General features: G+C 29.6%; 1 protein-coding gene across 1 annotated transcript; it reads left to right on the top strand.

The window, feature by feature from the left end:
• Positions 1-3030: 3030 nt before the first annotated feature.
• Positions 3031-13499, top strand: MKS88_000531 (uncharacterized protein; the record flags this gene model as incomplete). The annotated part of the gene is made up of 2 exons (XM_067216428.1): positions 3031-8193; positions 8409-13499. The coding sequence occupies 2 exons, from the start codon at positions 3031-3033 to the stop codon at positions 13497-13499; spliced, it is 10254 nt and encodes a 3417-aa protein (XP_067075767.1).
• Between the last annotated feature and the right edge of the window lie 31 nt (positions 13500-13530).

The raw sequence follows: 13530 nt of genomic DNA, 5'->3' as shown, positions 1-13530 counted from the left end.
GCATGCAACTATCTAAAGGAAAAAATTATTGTCGTGTACCGTGTATAATACACCTGTACAATGGTATGCACACGCGCATACGTGTATATGTACACAAGTACGTATGTGTATATATATATATATACATCCTTTTACCCATTTACCCCAACCGCGGCTCTTTTAGTAAGCGGCATATATTTTTCCTTTAGCCTCTTTATTTGTCAGTTGTAAATGTTTGAGATTTTTTCTTTTTCTTTTTTTTCTCATTTATAGAAATATTGTTGAAGGCAATTCAATATGGGAGCCCAAAAGAAATGAAAAGAAAAAATATGTATGCATACATATATATAAGTATATATATACATATGTACATGTGCGTTTCGCGTGAACTTGTTATTCCATACGACAAACACGATATGTTTCTTCTTTACATATAGTTGTCATAAGCTTTTCACTACTGTTCTTTTTTGAATAAATGTACGAACATTTGTAGCACTATCAACGTTTTCAATATTTTAACCATTTAAAATTTTTTTTTTTTTTTTTTTTTTTATTCAACTCCCTTTTTTTGAAGTATTTATAATTAAATTGAAGTGTTTTCTCATACGTAAAATTATATATATGCACTTTTTTTCCTCCCCTTCTTCATTCACTTTTTCCTGTCATATTACATATGTGCTTATGTATATAATATATATATATATATATATATATATATATACTTGTATATATATGCCAGTGCTTATGCATGTACTTATAACGTGTTAAATCTTTTGAAGCCGTTTAATCTTTTATTTCGTATATATAATTTTTTGAAGTAATTTTTTGTTCTTAATTCGTTCAGTAGCTATATATATAGCCAGGAAATTTTAAGAGTAAGGGGGAAAAATATAAAAAAAAAAAAAAAAAAAAAAATTGTGGAAGTCCATAGATTTTGACTCTTTACATTACATAAATTGATATGTACATAAATGCATAAGCAATAATTTCACGTTAGTTCGTACATAAATGCATATGATTATTTCCGCATTAGCATATACATAAATGCTTAAGCATATTTCCGCGTTTTTATTATGTACTTACGAATATTTTCGCATTATATTCACATATATAATAATGAGATCAACATAATATTAAAACCTGTATAATTAAAAATTAATTTAGGTGTGAAACCTAAAACTGTAAACTGAATTTAAAAAAAAAAAAAAAAAAGGGGGTAAAAAAGAGCCTTTTCCAAAGATAGAACTTATGTGTATATATTTAATATGTACTAATACATATACGTATGTACATATATATAAATATATATACTACTATACATTTATATATTTATACATATATACTTATATATACACGTATGTACATATATATATATATATATTTTTATATATTTATACATACATATGTATACTTTTATGCACATGTACATATTATTTTAAGGACTTATATTTAGAAATTAACTCTTTTATAAGTCACATACATTTGCAGACACGCATATATATGTACGTGTACATATATTTTTATAAGTGTTCATGTTAGTTTATAATTATGTTTGTAACGGTAGAAATGCATAGCACTAGTGCATTTTTATATATATTAATTACTTCAAGACATTTCGTTAATCGCATTGTTGTTCATAAATACGGAAGTGAGTTTATTTCCTTAACAAGTTCATAATTTTTTTAATTCAAAAGTACATGCGCATATAAGTAAATGAGTATATATATATTTATGTACATGCATATATATATATATGCATACATACGTACAAATGACCGTTTATGAATGTCCATTTTTCGAACCTTTTTAATTTTTTTGCTAATCATAAAAACGTATACCTTGGACGTGTCAGTGGACCTGTGCGTACGCGTACATGCTTATGTGTACATATGTATGTTTGCGTATGTATGTTTGCGTATGCATGTCTATGTATGTACGTTCATGTATGTACGTTCATGTATGTCCGTTTACGTATGTGAATGGACATCCTTCCAGGTACGCTATACACGTGGATGCGCATAAACTAGGAGCAGATCCTTGATTATTATGAAACTTAAGAAAACAAAATAATATTTTTTTAATTTTTACGCAATATTTTAAATTTTTTGAATAAAAGGAAACTGCGCATTGTAATACAAAAGTATGTGCATATATCCAGCTGAATGCTTTTCTTAGTATTCGCATTAATTCAAGTATTAAAATAAGAAAAAAAAAAATATATCTACACATAGGCACATACATTTTAGTTACGGCACACCCTTTTTTTCTCTTCTTCCTTCTATTCTTTTTTTTTTTTTTTTTTTTTTGGAAATATCTTCATTACTATTTTTTAACAAAATATTTTTTTTCCCCATCTTTCCCCCCCCCTCACCTGTAATAGCAGTATACTTAAACTTCGAAAAGAAATCCAAAAAAGAGGAAGCAAAAAAAGAAATCCAAAAAAGAGGAAGCAAAAAAAGGAACGCAAAAAAAGGAAGCAAAAAAAGGGAATGCAAAAAAAGGAAGCAAAAAAAGGGAATGCAAAAAAAGGGAATGCAAAAAAAGGGAATGCAAAAAAAGGGAATGCAAAAAAAGGGAATGCAAAATGAAATGCACAAGTTAGTAACTACGCAAAATAATAGCACTTCAGGTCTTATTGCATAAAACTGAGCTAAGAGAAAAACATTAGCAGCAATATACAGTTTTCTTGATTACGTATGTTTGCTTGTGTGCATAAAATAAATAAATGCACGTACGCATTTAAATGTGCATATATGCATGTGTACACATGCATATATGTACAATTGTACGCACATATAAAGTACATGCATGTAAACATTGTTCATCAAAAAATATATATTTCAGAAAGGAAGAACAATAAAAATCGTTTGCGAATACGCGTAAATTAAGTGTTTTGTGCTGTTTGAAAAAGAGAAATAAAATAAAAGAGACATGAACACGCAAAAAAGGTAAATGAGAAGGCGAAACGCAAAAAAGGTAAATGAGAAGGTGAAACGCAAAAGGTGAATAAGAAGGCATAAATTGCAACAGTCGTGTTATTTTCCTTGAAGGATGAACGGTTCCACCCCGAATAGGTGCGGTGGATTATGGCATGATGAGTATAATAATGAAAAATTGCTACATTTATATAAAAAGCCAAAGATTAATAAAATAGACTTCTTAAAAGATGAAGAAAGTAATTATAAAAGATATGATCATGAATACACATATAATTCGTATGATATATTTCCATTTGGTGGTTTACTATATCATGATATACTGATAAAAGACGTGTTAAAATTTTATTATAAAAATGATAAAATAGGTCTAAGCAATAGTAAGAAGAATAATGAATGTTGTGATAATCATGACTACATTTATTTAGGTGCTGGAATAATGAAAGAAGAACAAGTGAAAAGAAATAAAGACAAAAATAAAATGGTCTTTATATTTTTCATCAATGAATTGTTATTGAACAAGTTAAGAAGAAGAGCACAAAATGGATATAAAAAGAAGGGTAATATTTCAAAAAGGAAGAAAAGGAAAAGGAGAAGAGGTTCAACTTATGTAGCCAGTAAAAATAACCATGAAAAATTGCACTCACAGCATTCTACTAGTTGTGAGGGTGAAGATAACTATGTAGAAAACCAAGCCTTATGCAATATTTCTTTAAAGCAAAATGAGGATGTGTTACCTGTTAGTGAAAGCAAAAAAGATGAAAATAAAAATCAAATAGCTTCTATAAAGAAGCAGAATAGAAGAAGAAGAAGAAGAAGAAAAAAAAAAAAAAAATCTAACAGATTAAAAGATTTAGATGATGTGTTAAACGAAAAAACGAAAAATAAAAATATTTTTATAAGAACGAAATCGTCCTTATTTTATGAAGATATAAGACATAAAGAAGCAGGAACTTGCACCGATGTAAATAGAAATAAAAAAAGCATTAACTTGGAATCATTTTACTATGACTGGAAAAACATTGATCAAAATAATACCAATAAAATTAATGAAATAGTGCACTCTGAAATTCGTCATGATAAGTCGACCACCTCTGTGTCGGTGGCTCACGGAGGGAAAAGTCGAGATTTGAAAAATTGCCTCGAGGAGGAAGAGGGGAAATACGACTATAGCGAATATGATGAGGAGGATGACGAAGATGATGATGATGATGATGACTACTACGATGATGAAAATGATGATGATGATGATGACGACTTTACCCGCGCATGTGGTCATTCCAGAAAAAAAGCGGAAAATGTATACACAGACAGGAGGAACATATTTTTGCTGAACATCCTGCATCATCAGAACAACGTGTATGCAGTAAAGTGGAAAGAGAACACAGACGAGAGATTTTGCATTTTAGTGTCCATATGCCGTGACGGGTATATGTACATATGGAAGGAGCACATGAACTGTCAGAACAAGTTTACATTTATATCTATATGTAGGATTTACATTTTATATTTTGAAAACATGATTAACAGTATTAAATGGCGTTGGGTAGATAAGGGTGAAAAGGAGGAGGACGGTTACTATAAATATTTTATAAAGAATAATGTAAATGGTGAAAATAGTGGTAACTGCGGAAATGATGAAAATATGCATAGCAATAACAACTGCAGGAACAGCAGAGGCATCAATAGCAGAACAGAGGGACTCGAAAAAAACGAGTACTTAATTGTGTATGCATCTAGAAATCAGCTAAGTGAAAAAAAAGAGTCAGACGCTGTTACGTACAAAAAAAAAAATAAAATAAAAAATTGTGTATACTTTGACGAGTTTAATGACAATTATGATGATAAGGAATATATGATATTTAATGTTTATGCAATTTTTAACATATACGATAACAATATACATATAAAAAATATTCTAAATTATGAACATGTACCAATAAATATAAACTTTTGTTATATTCTTAATGCAAAAATTGAATACGATTTAATGAATACTTCTCTTATTTCAATCTATACTGATGATACGTACTTACCTGATAATGAATATAATATAAAATATGGGAAATGGAAAATTAAAAAAATATATGATTCTTCTAACTCCTTTATGTTAACCAAAAATTCTCCATCTTTTAATCAACTTGTTTATATGAAAAAATCAAACATTTCTAATATTCCTCTTTCATCGACATGTGATGATATGACTCTGACAACCAATCGAAGTGATAAAAAAGAAAAAGACTTTTTATTATTTCAAAAGCTACTAAGTACAGTTAATAATCTAATGCCACCCTTTTCAATAAAAATCGCCACTTATAATTCCGACGTTTATGAAATACTTATCAAACCTAGTGATATATGGATTAAAAAAGAAAAGAGTGTAAGTGTTAGGTATTTGCTTGATTATAAAACATGTGCACTAAATCAAAATTGTGAGAAGCGTTTTTTAAAAAGAAAAATAAAAAATGAGCAAAATAAGCAGAATGAGCAGAATGAGCAGAATGAGCAAAATGAGCAAAATGAGCAGACTGAGCATAATGAGCAAAATAAGCATAATGAGCATAATGAGCAGACTGAGCATAATGAGCAAATTAAGCAGAATGAGCAAACTGAGCGAAATATGCAAAACTTGCAAAACATACAAAACAAGCAAACGGATGAACAGAATTCCCTACCAGTGGACAAAATGGATTGGCACAAACTAGAAGAGTATTACCATATGGACATCAGCATGTATCAAAACGTACTTGTTTTAGTCAACAAGTCAAGTTACAAATTATACCTGTATAACTTTTCTGGATGCATAAAAAGAAAAGAACACAGGAATGCAATTCCTCATCAAGGTGATAATAACACCACTGGAATTATTACTACCAAAAGGGAAAAGGATTGCTCATCTAAAGAAGTTAAATTTATTAGTAATCACAGCCTAACTGAGAATATTACACAAAACAACAGTATGATGGATGCATATAGTCATAGCTTCATGAACGCAAATGGTTTGAATGTGCTAAACCAGCATGTCTCGTTAGCGGATAAAAATTCGAACAACTGTAATAGTAGTAATCAAATCGGGTACACGAATAATTACGGTGGAAAATTGCCAACGGTGGAAAACTATGGGAATGTCCGAAATGTGCCAAATGATTCAAATATTGCCAATGTGGGAAATGTGGGAAATGTGGAAGATATGAAAAATAATAAAATAAAGAGACGAAAGAAAAGAAAAGAATTTCCCCTAATATGCTGTGTAAACAGCATGTATATTGACAAGTATTACATTTTAAAGCACAAGGGAAATATTTGTTTAAAGGCAAAATCGCATTTCATTTACAGTTATACGTACAAAATTTGCAATTATTATGAACAAGTCAGGAAAAATAAAAATATTTTTATTTCAGCTAGCGAATTTTTAGAAAAAAAAAATGTTATTCCGTTGGTATATAAAAGTAGCATTATTGAATCTTTTGATTCCTTTTTTTTATTAATGTGTATTGATAAGGAGAGGGAACATATTTTTGTATTGAAATCAGAGAGAATGAATATTGTTCATAATATGAAAATGCTTTGTATATTTGATGAAATTTATCATGATACAAAATTGAATAATAATAAAAAGGGAGAAGAAGATTTTGCAAAAAGTTCAAATCAAAAAATTACTTTAACATATAATAAATATATAAATAAAGTTAAACATGATATTGCAGAAATGGAAAAGGGGAATTATTTCAAAATTGTGAATTACATGATAAAAGATTTTCATTTATATTATAAAAATAATGAACAACATTTTCTGTTAATTATAAAATACACATATTTAGATCAAGAAAAAAAGAAGAAAAAGGTGTATATGCTTACTATATCAACCCTTGAAATTTGTAAGGGTAATTTTATATATATTAATTTAAAATTAAAAAACATATTCACTTTGTTTAATCCTACACAACCCAAATTTTTACTGTCCAGTTTTTACTTGTCATACCAAAACATATTCCTCTTAGCATCAAATCATACCTTGTTGATATCAAATAAATTGAAAAATAATTCCTACAGGGAAATAAATAGCCCAGAAAATTCTTCTTTCGACGCATGTTATCAAGAATATGAAAATGAAGCCTCTGACAGTTATTCCATTCCTACGTCGAACCATAACGCTCCCTACAAAAGTATTGATAGCACGTTTTATGAAAGCAATGACGATATATTTCTTAAAAACACTGATGGGATGTTTTATAAAAATATGGACGACTCATTTTCCTTTAAAAGAAGAGAAGTACGTGTTAGTAAAAACAAAACAATGAACAAGGAATACGTGCTTTTGCTCAGTGGTATTGACGACCATATTGATAACACTGATGAACATATGAGGAATAGCGTGTGCACAAGTAATAACGACAACAAATACAAAAGTAAACCTAGTGAAAATGCAGATTTGCATCATTATAAGGACAGTGAATATTTGAAGGGGGAAATGTCAAATAAGCTCAAATGTGAAAGCATGAATTTTGTCAATTTATACTTCTTCTGTGCACAGAAAGGACAAATTATTCATTTTCTTCAAATTACAAATATTTCGGACCTTGTTCATACAATGGTATATGATTATTATATTTTATTAATTACGAATAAAAATTTGCACATTTTAAATTTGAACACAATATATAATGATATAATTTTTAACGAAGAGATAGTTAATTTTACGGGTACATCGCATATTCAAAAGAAGAGAAAAATTTATGTTATTTCTCTTTCTTTTCCAAAAATGTTAAGAAACAAAAAAATGAAATTATTTATGACTTGTTCAGGTGAAAAAAATATATATTTTGTAGTACTAAATTTTGCAATAAATTTGAAAAATTTTAACAACAAAAACAACAACTGTTTGTTTGCACATATAGAGGAAAAAGGAATGGGAGGAAATTACCATGCTTCAGTTGTTTTATTTAACAACTCTGTTAATGAAGACAGATGGAATATTTTAAAGTTTCAAAATAATGTGTTCATTTTTTCAAGGCACGTTTTTTTGTTTCAGAATATGTTAATCTTGTTTGAGAGGTTGCAAAATGAGGAAGAGAATGAAATGAAGAAAGATGGAAATTTGTTAAAAAACGAGAAGAAAAAAAATAGCAAAAAACGGGGGACTGACAAAGAGTGCTGCTATAACAGTGGAGTGTGTTCAGTGCGTTCACGACCTTCAGTCTCTTTTCATAAAATTAATTTAATTAGTAAATTAAAAAAATGTGAAGGGCAAAATGAACAAATGAAAAAATGCTACGCCGTTCTTTCCTGTGTTCAAAAAAAAAAAAAAAAAAAAAAAAAAAAATGATTTTTTATCATCCTGTTATATTACTGAATTATATAAAAATGGGGTTGTTTTCACATGTATATGTAGCTCTAAAGTTATTATTAAATATAATGTTAAATAAATTTTTTAAGAAAAAAGGAAAATATAAAATTAAAAAACACTGTTCATTACATTTTATATTAAAACAGGAAAATTTGCTGTATATTTATTCGAACAATTACAGCGATATTTCATGCGTGCAAAAAAGCCAATTTTTGTATGATCTAAATTTTATTAACACCGAAATTTGTGAACTACAACAAAGGGAAAAAGATCTATCCGGTGAAATAAATAGACCGAAGGATGACGAGCTTGATATTAAAAAAAAAGATAAAGATAAGGTAGATAATAACAAGGATAAGTCCATATATCTATTCGACAATGAATCTATTTCTTTGGATGACTTTAATTTAAATTCGGACGAAGATTCAGTCGAAAAGGGAAAAGATAAAAAGGAAGAAGCTAAGGAAGCAGAAAAAATAAAATACGATAAAGATAATGGGGGAAGCAAAAGGGACAACTCTGATCTGGCAAGTGGCGCATCAGATGAAGAATTGAACTCAAGAAGCGATGAAAAAAGAGAGGAAGAGTCGGATATGATGGATGATGTAGAACCACAGATAGAGGAAAGTGAAGACGAACGTGGAAAAGAGGAAGAACAGTTCAAAAGTTTATTAAAACATTCGAATGTAATGAATTTTGAGTTACATATAGAAGAAATTAAAATGCTGCAAATATTAGTATTACATCTGAACGTTCCACATTTAAATAGCTTTTTCCAATTACTTCTTTTCTGCATGTTGAACTCTTTTTGCCATAATTTTAGATGTATAGAAAAGACAGGGGAAAATTCTAGTGTAAGTGAAGATGGTCCTTCTAGTGGCAAGTATGGACGTAACGATAGTAACTATAGTGGTGATAGCAGCCATAGCAGTAATGATGATGGAGATGGCAATTCTAGGTTATCACAGAGGAAACACTACGTTGGATGCCACTGTGAGTACTTTAAACTCATTGCAGAAAAGGATTTAGTAAAGAATGAAAGTATGTACATATCTGACTATGTAAGAAGTAGTAATGAATATATCAGCACAAAGGAAGTTAACTTAGTTTATGTGTTACTTTTCTTTTTCCGTTTATATGTAAATTGTTATTTCTTATTAAACATAAAATTAGAAATACATTACCAGTATAGCTATTTTCTTCATTTTTTAAATGATCAAATAATAGAAAGTACCATATGCAATTATGTGGAAAACTTGATATCATTTTATAAACATTATTTTTATATTAGTGTTAGTGAAAATGATTTATTGCTTGTCGACTTATTTGATATGAGTTCCCTTCATAAGATATATGGAGAATTATTGAATGATCCCTATAAGAGAACTAATACTTTTGCACGTTCTATTACTGTTGGTGCTGCAGTCGCTGCTGGTACTACTATCAAAGCTAGAGGTGATATCTCTACTACTACAGCTTTCTCCACTTCCGCTTCTAGTATCTACAACATAGTGAATCTTGTGGATAACTGCGAGTATATGGATCGAAATATATTTTTGATTAAAAGTAAAAAATTGTATGAAGAGAAAAATGTAAGTAATAGGAAAAAAGGAAAACAAATAGAATTAAATGATGATGTACAGATTAACAAAATTTATAACTATGAATTTATTATTGAAAATATATTGTGGTATAGCTTTTTTAATTTTTTTAAAAGCATGAAACTGCTTTACCTGGTTGAAAATAGAAACAGCTTATTATATCTTCATGACGTATTAGTAAATAGAACAATTAAAAAAATAAATAGTCTAAATATAGAGGATAAGGAAAAGCAGAATGAGATAAATGAATGTTTAGATTTCTTAGCATTATTATATATAGCCAGAAATGAAAAACACAAATTGATGTTATTTTATAAAATAAAGAAACAGCTAAAAGTTTATGATTTCTTATCAAATGATTTCAAACAAAAGAGATGGATTAATGCGCTTATGAACAATGCATATAAATTAATGCAAATAAAAAGGTACTACTTAGCAATAGCCTTTTTTATCCTTTCAGGAGATATAAAAGATGTTGTAGATGTAATACATCAATATTTAAGGGATGCACAGCTTAGCATTTTTATTATTAGACTTATATATATTTCATATGTTGTTCCACAAGTTTTTGATAATGGTATAACTATTGGAAGTGATAATTGTAATGGTATTGGTAATGGTAATATCATATGCAGTGAAAACAACAGTAGTGCTATTGTTGAAAGCGCTGGTCCTGTTAATTTATCAGTTCATAATAATGAATTTGTATCTGATGAACAAAAATCTGAGGGCTTGCATGGGAGTGAAAAGGATGTGTATGTCTCTACTAGTGGTAATGTTGAAAAGGGGAAGACGTCGGAGCAGCGGATAGAGAATCATTCGAAAGAGGGGAAGCCGGAGGAGCACAGGATAGAAAACCATCCAAAAGAAGATGCAATACTATACAGCGATGTGGACAAAGAGAGCAATCATGGTAATGCAGAAGAGACAGGTAAGAACAGCACAGAAAAGAACAAGGGGAAGAAAGACGCGGATGATCTCCATTTCATAATGAAATACTTGAATTTTATTTTGAATGAAAAGATTAGCACTGATAAGGATGATTATAGGCACTATAACTATTACAACAACATGTATTTTTATGTAATGAAAATGATTCTGTTAAAGAAATACAAAGAGGTGTATGTAAAATGTGAAGAGGAGAAGATAAATAATTTTTTATTTTTCATTTTAACAAGTATTATAAAAGATAAGATAAAGAATGAGTTAAGCGAGGAGCAGGGAATGGTAGAAGCACATGTGAGTTACAATGTTAGAGGTAAGGGAAATGTTAGCGGCATGGAAAATGTTAGCGGCATGGAAAATGTTAGCGGCATAGGGAATATTAGCAGCATTAGCAACACTAGAAACATCCTTGACAGCTTTAGTATTAGGATTGGCACTGTCGAGTCGTACTTCTACTCATTGCACTTTTTAAAAAGAAAGATGTGCAACCTGTCGTTTGTTTTTTGCTTCATCTTTTTTTACAATATTAATAATTGTAAAAATAAACAGACGTATGAGAAATACAAATATTTTTTTGTTTTATTTTTTGAAATGTATTTAGAAAAGTTTCTTTGGGGTAATAATTATCTATTTTCAATTATATGTTCATCATCTTTTGCAAAAAAAGGAAAAAAAAATAATAATAAAATACTTGTTAAAAAATCAGAAGAAGAAGACAATTCAATAAACTTCATATATTCCTTACGCTTATTCTCTAACCTTACTCGCATATTATTTTGTCAGATTAAGAGCATAGTGCAGTTAGAATGTAGTAGTTCTTCGAATAATTTCCCTGAGGAGGAGTTACTCCAGATGGGTGTAAGTTCGAGAGGAGAACAAATTGAAAGAGAGAGCTGCCAGCTGTTTAATTATTCTATTCAAAATTGTAGTGGTAGCAATTATCTTAATGATAGTAATAAAACGATATCGTTTTATCAGAAGTGCACAGAAGATAGCCGCTATATCGACATAAGTGGAAATGTCTACCACCCTGTTAATAGAAGTAGTACTGGGAGGAGGGGCAGCAGCATTGTCCTCAGTAGGAGTAGAAGTGCAGGTAGCAGTATAAGTAGCAGTGCAAGTAACACAGGTAACTACAGCAGGAACAATGAAGATTTCTATGATGACAATGCGAGCAGTGTCCTCTTGCTAATAAACAAGTTAAGAGATTTAAGAGTTCTAGAAGCATCTGGTAAGCACCTTAATCTAAGCTCTTTTATAACCTCACTGCTGGCCAAAATAAATTCTGTAAACAGTGATAAGGACATAGTGAGTACTAGTAAAAATTGCTTGAATTTTATGTTAATATACGATGATAACGAGGAGAAAGAGGAGGATGATGACTATGATTATGATAATGATCATCGTTATGATGATCGTCATCGTGCGTTTTCAAGTGAACAGTCAAATCAGATGTGTACTCCGTATAACTCGTATTACTTGCCTCTAAATAAATATAATACTGTACTGACCCATTTATTCTTTAATCTTTTTTCCTTATACATTGTCGAAGAAATAACAAAAGAAGACACCATGTTATTCCTTATTAGTTACATAATATCGATTTTGCTCATATATATTAATGATGTTGTAGTCATAATATTTAATTTTTTGAAAAGTAAAAAATATAAATCTCTCACAGCTTTGCATGTACCCTTCCTTCAAATTATTATTCTCCGAATGAGCTTGTCCAATTATTTTGCTCATGAAAAAAGGAAAAAATGGTGCCGACAGAGCACAAGGGAGAAGCATAAAGTGGAAAATACAGTATCAAATACAATGACAAATACAGGAGTATATGTAAGCACTGAGGGGGGGGAGAGCAAAGAAAAATGCAAAGGAGATATTGCCTCTACTCCTGCTGCTACTTCTGGTGATTATCATGGTGGAAAGGGTAAGTCGAACGTATTCAAAGACAGGGAACGGCCGGGCATCCCGATGGATGAGTACGCAGATGCACATCGAATGCATGTAAAAATTGACCGCAAATATTTCTGCTATTATATTCATTTAATAGATCTTTTCTTGTGCTATATCAGTGTGTTCATCATATGCATTATTATATTGAAAAAGTATTATAATTTTTTTGATTGTGATGACATTATCATAAATGAAACCAATACTACGAAGAATAAGTGTAGGCCGAATAGGGGTGAAGGAGGGGGAAAAGAAAAAAAAAAAAAATTTAGAAATTTGAAAAACTTCAATAATTTATTCCACATCTTGCATATCTTTTTAAAAAAAATAAAAAAAATGAATTGGAATGTAGAGGATGTATACAAAAATAAATCGACTGTAACTAGCTTATTTGCTAAGTTCGTTAATTGTTGTTACGTAGATAAGAAAACAAATCGAAGGAATAATCAGCAGGGGAACAGATATAATAAACAATGTCAAGGAAAAGGAGAACATACGGGAAAATTTTCTGTTAACCCAAATGAAGATGTATGTTTCGAAAAAGGAGGAAATGAAAAAAGCTTAACATTTAACAAGGATGCTCTTATCACTCCTTACAATGAACAAGAAATTATACAAAAGAAATCAAACCAATTACTAAATGGAATTACTCCCAACAGTAATAATACTAATATAGACCAACAGATAAGTATAAAATCATGTGGATATAATTTAAAAAAAAAAAAAAAAAAATGACTTCATCAGCTGATATATTATTTGAAAAATT

The sequence above is a fragment of the Plasmodium brasilianum genome, chromosome 1, assembly GCF_023973825.1.
Source record: "Plasmodium brasilianum strain Bolivian I chromosome 1, whole genome shotgun sequence".
In the NCBI taxonomy this organism is placed as follows: domain Eukaryota; phylum Apicomplexa; class Aconoidasida; order Haemosporida; family Plasmodiidae; genus Plasmodium; species Plasmodium brasilianum.
Note: the sequence above shows the minus strand (reverse complement) of the source record. Positions and strands in the feature narration are given on the sequence as shown.